Here is an 8,941-nt window from a genome sequence, read left to right on the forward strand (position 1 = left end):
TTTTTGGTTCAAGAAATAAACCCAAGTCTTTCTACTAAAGTCATCAATGAAAAGCAGAAAGTATCTACTTTTACCAAAAGAAGGTGGATTGATTGGTCCACACACATCAGTGTGAACAAGCTGGAGCGACTTGGTTGATCTTGACATGGCCTCTTTTGGAAAACTCCTCATTGCATGTTTTCCAAGAAGACAAGCTTCACACAGTTGATTTGGATGGTTGATTGATGGTATCCCATGTACCATGTTCTTTTCTCCCATTTATTTGAGCGCTTGAAAATTCAAGTGCCCAAATCGCATGTGCCAACACCATGATACATCTTGCACATTAGCCTTCAAACACTTTGCATTAATTGTTTTAAGATTCAGAGAAAATAATCTATTCTTTGTCGTATGCATTTTAGCAATTAGAATTCCACTTGAATCTCTAAGGCAAAGATGCATATTTTTCATGTGGATGTCATATTCCTTTTCAAGAAGTTGGCCCAAACTCAAAATATTACTTTTTAATTTTGGCACATAATAAACATCTTGAATTAGCTTATGACTACCATCTTTACAGGAGATCAGAATGGTACCTATCCCTTCGATATGAATCTTTGAGGTATCTCCAAAGGACACATTACCTCTCACCGTTTTATTGATCTCCACAAACTTTTCTTTGCATCCACACATATGATTGCTTGCTCCATTGTCCAAATACCACGAGCTGCAATCATCCCTGTCCTCTTCCTTGAGGGCCAGCAATAACGTTGACTCATCTTCTTCTTTGTTGTCGTCAACAAGGTTAGCTTTCTCTTCAACATTGCTACGACATTCCCAAGAGTAATGGCCAAATTTATGACAATTATAACACTCAGTTTTGATTTGTCATACCTTTGTCCATTATTTTCTTGGTAGTAGCCATGCCTTCTTCCTCCTCTTTGCCCACGAGCACGACCTCTGAATGCTTGGTGGATTTTAACTTCATTGTTGAAGTTGTTACCATTACTTCTTCCTCGTCCATGACCGCCACGGCCTCATCCCCGGCCATTCCCTCGATAGCTTTTTTCACCTCCATAATCCTTAAAGGATGCCTGAGTTTTAAGAAGTTGCTCTAGTGGCACTTCTTGTCTCCTCTTGATCTTTTCTTCATGGGCCTGTAAAGAACACTCCAATTACTCCACCATCATAGAGTCTAAATCTTTTCTACCACACGGACATCTTCTATGTCCTCCCCATATCTTCTTAATTGATTCACAACAGCCTTCACTTTTGAACAATAATCCGAAATGCATTCGGATTCTTTCATTTTTAACACTTCAAAATCAGCCCTTAGAGTTTGAAATTTTACCTTCCTCACCTTGTCAACTCCTTGAAGATAATTTTGTAAAATCTCCCAAGCTTCTTTTGAGGTGGTAGCATCTGCCACCTTCTCAAACATGGCATCATCCAAATATTGGTGGATGAGCGTGAGGGCTTGTTGATCCTTGTCTTTGCCAAGACATCTTTTTTATTTTGAGGCAGAGCTTACTCATTATCGGGTTTTGCATACCCTCTATCTACGATTTCTCACACATCCTGGGAGCCAAGAATGGCTTTCATACGTAGACACCATTTCTCATAATTATCTTTTGTGAGACGGGAATACTGAAAAGACAGCGGACTATTATTCGCCATGGCTCTTATACCACGTTGTTGGGAATAAAAATAAATAATCCCGCCCAGGAACAATATCCACGATAAATCATAGTAACACAAGAGAGTAACAACGACACCAAATATTTTAACGGGGTAAAGTACAATACTATAATATTACAACTTAGTAGTGTCAAGAGCCTACTACAACTTCGAAAGAAATAACACTCTTTATTTTAAACACCTCACTATAATATTACTCCCACTCACTATTTATCTCACAGACTACAATCTGTGGATTACTCTCTCTAACTCTCCGTGCTTCTCTCTCTTTTTTGGTGTGTTTGAAATGAGGCAACATCATCCCTATTTATAGTTGAACGAACGATCGCCAAAATCGATCAAAATCTGTTCGGTTGCCTACTTGCTAATTTGCAAGATTGCAAATTGGTTATGAAATTGGTTCCACCGCCCAACCTTATCCGCCTACTATTGCCATGGTTTCAACCAATCATATAATTTTTTTTCTTTCTTATTTTCTTTTTGTTTATTTTACTTAGGGACCCCACAGCACTAACAGTTGGTACTCCAAGGACCTCATGCACACTTTTCAGCTCTGGCAGATTTCTGAAAATTATGATAAACTCAAAAAGATAGAACTCAAGTGATGAAAGGCCAGGGTCACACGTATTGATAGTAAGGAAAGACAAAAAAAACTGATTTATAAAACCACCCTAAAAAGGGTGATATGATAAATTAGTCTATATTCATACAAGCAAAACAGGCTCAAAGCTAGATCCTTCATATCAAATTTTCTGTTGCAAGTACTTACAGGAGGAAAACATCCTTTTTGCCGATCCCAATTCCGAAGTCAATGGTAAGCATTCCGCTATAAGGCTTCAATTTGATTTCCTCTCCTGGCCAAGATTTACAATTTATTGGTGAAATCATAAGTAAATACAAGTGGTTCAGGGTGGGGGACTGGGGAAAAAATCCGTTCCTACATCAGCAAAGCTGACCTTTATTATATGCAACTACATCCTCGCCAAGAAGCAAAAAGCTAGAGGTCCGGCACCACCGGTGCCGGCAGTGTAGTAATAGAATCTGAAATAAATATATAAACATGTTAGATATGTAAAAGATGAATCAGAAAAAGAAGATAAGACAAATGTGTTGACATTATAAAGCAAATTAAATTCCAGGTTACTTGATCATCTTTCAAGAAAGTTAAGTGTCATTGCTTAAACCATAGAATCAGAAGCAAACAAATTATATTTTCCGTTCTTCCTCTAATATTGAAAAGCTGTCTCAGCAAGTACTGTTTCCGTAATGAGTAGTCACACCTTGGATATTTCGTTTTTATTGTCCTATTAGAATTCCACACCATTAAGTGTATAGACTTTAGTCTCATTATATCATCTTACATAATCCTCACAACTTGAGCTAAGCATATAGGGTTGAGCTAAGCATATCGCGGTGGTTAGACCGTCCATTTTGTCTGGGCGTGAGTGTTGGCCAGTCAAGATTTCACATATCCAGAAGATTAAAGTAGCAGAAATGAGGATGTTGAGATGGATGTGCGGGCACACTAGGATGGATAAGATTAGGAATGAGGATATTCGGGAGAGGGTGGGTGTGGCTCCCGTGGATGACAAGATGCGGGAAGCGTGGCTTAGGTGGTTCGGGCACGTGCCGAGGAGGAGCCTAGATGCTCCGGATAGGAGGTGTGAGCGTTTGGCTCTGGCAGTTACGAGAAGAGGTAGAGGGCGGCTTAAGAAGTACTGGGCGAGGTGATGAGGCAGGATATGGCGCAACTTCAGATTTCCGAGGACATGACCCTTAATAGGAAGGTGGGGCCGGGAGGCTGAGCATTAGGGTTGTCGGTTAGGGGGTAGTCTTATAGTGTTTCATCTAGGACTGCTAGCGGTTTTGTGGTGTTTCACTTTTTTTTATCACATTTTGGCCTTACTATTTATTTGTTATATTTTACGACACTGATACTATGTTTCTGATTTCTGTTGTGGCTACAGATCTATTGTCTTTGAGTCGAGGGTCTCCCGAAAATAGCCTCTCTATCCCTCGGGATAGAGGTAAGGTCTGCGTACATTTTACCCTCCCCATGCCCCACTAGTGGGATTCTACTGGGTTGTTGTTGTTGTTATTACGTCCAAAGTCCATTATCTTAACGTGGTGTTGAAAGTCGGGGCCCATGTGTTGTTAGTTCACATTCCAAATGTCCAGCCTCGAGCATCCGGGAGGGTAAAATTCCACATCAGTTAAGTGTAGGGGTTGTAATCTCGTTATATGGTCTTTGATAATATTTTCCAGTTAGCTAGCATATGAGATTGGATTAGGTCCAAGGTCCATTTAGTTGTGTAACCAAAGATGGAAGCAATCAATAAATGAAGATGTGTGCCATTAAAATGGAAGATGTGCTGATTAATTATTTTGCATATGTATAATTTTGCGTGCACACTACGCTCCCCAGATCCCACTTGTGGGATTACACTTAATTTGTTGTTGTTGTTGTTGCATGAAGCGAGTATTAAATAGAACTTTGCTGCAGAGATGGAAATCTTTTGATATACGAGGGTTGACAAGAAGTTAAGATGTATCATCTAACAGAAGCTCTCTTTGGAAATATTATTAGGATGACAAGTTATTCCCTGAATGATTCAATGTTCATTCAAATCTCTGACTAAACTTGACAATGCGGTAAAACAAAATAAACAAGCCCTATAATATAATATACCAGGAAAGGTTACCTAAGCCTCTCTACTTCACCATTGCTTTCAAGTTTTGCAGTGCGAACAAGCTCCGCTGCCATCACTGTCATATAGAAAAGACAAATGTTTGAGTTCATATGATAGAGTAGTACATTCTAACTTAGTACCATACTAACTTCCCGATACAACCCTACAAAGGGGATTGTAGATGTAATAAACAAAGTTTTAAAGGCTAGATAACCAATCTAGGAAATTACTGTCCATTAATTAAGGCTGCAATGGATCAAACCAAGCAGAAATTGGCTCAACTCAACTTTGCTTACCAGGTGTTAGAACCCGTGCTCGAGCTATTCGAACTATATATTTCTGCTCAAGCTCTAGGTTGAAATGACTGAGCTTGGCTCCAATTCTCTTAAAAAGTTAAATTCCACATATATGATGTTTCAAGTTCTTAATTGTATTCTCAAACCACAGAATAGTCCACACGATCTAGATATGTGTATATGCTACTTAAATATGTATATACATCAAAACATATGCATCAGAAAATCGAGCAAAGTTCTGGAGTTTTTGAAGCCGAATAACTTCTTCATATTCCAGACTAGAAATATTTGAACCTCATTAATATATTCGAATTCGAGCTCAACATTATTTGAGATATAATCAACCTTAATTTATTTTGAGCTAGAACTATATGTTAAGTGATACTTGCCATCCATTATATTCCATCAATAGTTGTGAACCATAACAAATATTTCCATAAAAGAATTTGCTGAACTAAAAGGAATTTCCATTCTAAGCTGTTCCATATAAATAAGAAATTATTGAATATTGTTCTTTTTCCGTTGTTCAAATGCACAACAATATAACATCAGACATATAATACCGTTGCTCACTCCTGGGTAGATTCCACCGGTAGTTATGGCTGGAATATTGGCTTCCAGAGCTTTATTCATATAGGACTTTGCCCGTGTTGCATAGTTTGTGTCATCACAAACATCAAGATAGGCTGTCTGTTGAATTGACGCGACTTAATTAAAAGTTTCAATCGTCTCTTTAATAATAAGAGGAAGAGTTTCATAATTCTGTAATCATTTCTTATAAGAAAAAGTTAAAAACTTGGAAGTTATGCTGATTACCTTTCTCTCGCCTTGGTCCCAATGGCAGCTTCTAGTACTTTACAGTTTTCTGACTGTTGGAATGGCCCGGCAGTATGAACCACAATATAATGTCCACATCTGCAAATCGGCGGATTGTAAGATGAATTATATTTCCCATGTTTCAGCCAATATTTGGAGTATGAAGAACCTAGTGTGATTTTATATAAGTAGGATGAGAAGTGGAATGCATCATTAACATGTAAACAAAGAAGGGAAAAAAAAAAAAACAAGATCCTTCTGACATTCCCCGTCCTTATTTCCTTTTTCTTTTTCTGGCATAAGCCCCATATTTCTTCCATCAACTATGCCAACATATAAAATCACTCGTGTGGGAAACATTCGTGCTTATACTATATCTATGCTGACCAGTGGAAGTCGTAGTATATCGACTTGTCTTAGTTTACCTTACAAGTATCCAAAAGCAAGTGCCGTAGTCAAATCTAACAATCATAGTACTTTTTAACATGTTTGTCAAACAGAAATGACGTCCTACACAAAAAATTACAAACTGAATATATGCTAATATAATTTTCTTTCAAGAGTATGATTGTGCTAGTTTATCTATAGTCATACAACACATATTCCTTAACTAATCGATCAAGGAAGCAGTTTAATGCAACGAATATCAGTTTACTGAGAGTGAGGTGCTAAAGTGACAGCAGGACGTTGATAAATGACAGAGAGGAAGAATCATTGACTTAACATAACATTTTCCTGTTAAGATAAATTGATATAAAACATAACACCATATAGCACTGCATAGGATGTTGGTCTATGTTACTTGGACTCTCTGAATATGTCGATGGGGGCATTGTCGGATCTTCCAAAAGTAGTGTATTTTTGGAGGAACTGACACGGGTGCAGCAGCTCTTTTGGAGAGTCCCCGCAACATAGACGTAGGTAATGATGATACATACTTATCAAGATATTAACATGAAATCGACAGTATTTCATTCTCAAATTCAAACTATGAAAAAAGGAAGGATAGCCTGTCAAATAGGCTTCTAATGCTTCTCTGTCGTCTATATTTACTTCAGCAAATTCTGAGTTTTTTCCTAGTTTTGACACCATAGCATTCCCTTTCTCCCTGTCATAAATAATAATGCACAACATTTTTCTTTATTCACCGACTCCAAAACCACATTCATCAAGAAGTCCAAATACAACAAACAATTTTTAGAAAGAAACAAAGGAAATTCATGTAGAGAATGACATGAACTAAGAGATAGATTTAACTGCGAGATTTGGATGAATTACACTACTAGAATTCCGAAAAAAAGCGACCAAAAATAGCGACCAAAGTTGGTCTGCAGAGAAAAGCGACCAACGTTGGTCACAAAACTAGCGAAAATAATAAATAAATAAATGAAACAAATTAGCGACCAAGATTGGTCGCAATTTGGTCGCTAAATTAATCAAAATATTGACTGGACTGGTCAGACTTGCTTGGTCAAAGGTTTACTGAGATTAGCGACCAATGTTGGTCGTTAAAGTGGGACCCACCTTCAAAATTTTAATAATTATATTATTATTTTAAAAAATATATAAAATTTAAATATATATAATTTTAAACTTGGCGACCAACGTTGGCCGCAAAATAAAGGGTAGGCAGATAGCAACCAAGTTTGGTCGCAAAAGTGGGATTCACTTATATAAATAAATCTGATTTAAATTTTGCGACCAACTTTGGTCGCTAAATTAATTTCATGTATAATTAGCGACCAAAGTTGGTCTACATTAAGGTCAACAATGGTCAAAATTAAAAATCACTTTTGTATTTACTATCTAAATAATATAAATGTAAGTCGTTAATATATATAATATATATACTTACGATGTACTATGCACTAAGTATAAGTGTATTAGGTACTATTATATCGAATATGGCTTATATATATATAATATATATAGTTACGCTATACTATGCACTAAGTATAAGTGTATTAGGTAATATTCTATCGAATAAGGCGTGTGTGTGTGTGTGTGTGTGTGTGTATATATATGTGTGTGTGTGTGTGTGTGTGTGTGTATATATATATATATATATATATATATATATATATATACTTACGCTGTACTATGCACTAAGTATACGTGTATTAGGTAATATTATATCGAATATATAAGGCGTATATATATATAATATATATAGTTACGCTGTACTATGCACTAAGTATAAGTGTATTAGGTAATATTATATCGAATATATAAGGCGTATATATATATATATAATATATATACTTACGATGTACTATGCACTAAGTATAAGTGTATTAGGTAATATTATATCGAATATATAAGGCGTATATATATATATATATATAATATATATACTTATGCTGTACTATGCACTAAGTGCATTAGGTAATATTATATCGAATATATAAGGCGTGTATATATATATATATATATATATATATATATATATATATATATATATATATATATATATATATATATATATATATATATATATATATGTACTATGCACTAAGTATAAGTGTATTAGGTAATATTATATCGAATATATATGGCGTATATATATATATATATATATATATATATAGTTACGCTGTACTATGTACTAAGTATAAGTGTATTAGGTAATATTGTATCGAATATGGCGTGTATATATATATTTTATATATATATATATATATATATATATATATATATAAATATATACTTACGATGTACTATGCACTAAGTATAAGTGTATTAGGTAATATTATATCGAATATATAAGGCGTATATATATATATAATATATATAGTTACGCTGTACTATGCACTAAGTATAAGTGTATTAGGTAATATTATATCGAATATATAAGGCGTATATATATATAATATATATAATATATATACTTACGCTGTACTATGCACTAAGTATAAGTGTATTAGGTAATATTATATCGAATATGGCGTATATATATAATATATATACTTATGTTGTACTATGCACTAAGTATAAGTGTATTAGGTAATATTATATCGAATATAGCTTTTGTATATATATATATATATATATATATATATATATATATATATATATATATATATATATATATATATATATATATATATATATACTTACGTTGTACTATGCACTAAGTATAAGTGTATTAGGTAATATTATATCGAATATAGCTTATATATATACAATATATATACTTACGCTATACTATGCAATAAGTATAAGTGTATTAGGTAATATTATATCGAATATAGCTTATATATATATCATATATATACTTAAGCTATACTATGCACTAAGTATAAGTGTATTAGGTAATATTATATCGAATATAGCTTATATATATAATATATATACTTACGATATACTATGCACTAAGTATAAGTGCATTAGCTAATATTATATCGAATATAGCTTATATATAAGATATATATACTTACGCTATACTATGCACTAAGTATAAGT

The 8,941-nt window shown here is 34.3% G+C and overlaps 1 protein-coding gene and 2 long non-coding RNA genes across 4 annotated transcripts; 1 reads left to right on the forward strand and 2 right to left on the reverse strand.

Annotated features, from left to right (window-relative positions):
- LOC109227543 lies at window positions 2,189-3,193 on the reverse strand. Of its 2 annotated transcripts, none has more exons than XR_002068307.1 (3): window positions 2,634-3,193; window positions 2,447-2,531; window positions 2,189-2,241 (listed from the first exon to the last, which is right to left on the reverse strand). It is a non-coding gene; the product is annotated as an uncharacterized LOC109227543 (long non-coding RNA). The 2 variants fall into 2 exon arrangements; XR_002068308.1 differs by lacking the exon at window positions 2,189-2,241 and having other exon boundaries at window positions 2,634-2,718; window positions 2,822-3,193.
- Window positions 2,249-4,060, forward strand: LOC109227552. The gene is made up of 2 exons (XR_002068309.1): window positions 2,249-2,491; window positions 3,645-4,060. It is a non-coding gene; the product is annotated as an uncharacterized LOC109227552 (long non-coding RNA).
- LOC109227533 lies at window positions 4,274-5,912 on the reverse strand. The gene is made up of 3 exons (XM_019392737.1): window positions 5,491-5,912; window positions 5,227-5,353; window positions 4,274-4,443 (listed from the first exon to the last, which is right to left on the reverse strand). Exons 1-3 carry the CDS (start codon window positions 5,797-5,799, stop codon window positions 4,376-4,378), a joined length of 504 nt encoding a protein of 167 aa, XP_019248282.1. The 5' UTR covers window positions 5,800-5,912; the 3' UTR covers window positions 4,274-4,375.

Source organism: Nicotiana attenuata, chromosome 1, assembly GCF_001879085.1.
Source record: "Nicotiana attenuata strain UT chromosome 1, NIATTr2, whole genome shotgun sequence".
NCBI lineage: Eukaryota > Viridiplantae > Streptophyta > Magnoliopsida > Solanales > Solanaceae > Nicotiana > Nicotiana attenuata.

Bases quoted from the DNA above. Each gene is read 5' to 3' on its own strand.
- LOC109227533 (XM_019392737.1), bottom strand. From the start codon at position 5,799: ATGGAAGAAATATGGGGCTTATGCCAGAAAAAGAAAAAGGAAATAAGG. The intron at 5,354-5,490 runs GCGAGAGAAAGG...TCAATTCAACAG, and splicing joins AAGCTGCCATTGGGACCAAG to ACAGCCTATCTTGATGTTTG. The intron at 4,444-5,226 runs GTATTATATGTC...TCTATATGACAG, and splicing joins CTACCCAGGAGTGAGCAACG to TGATGGCAGCGGAGCTTGTT.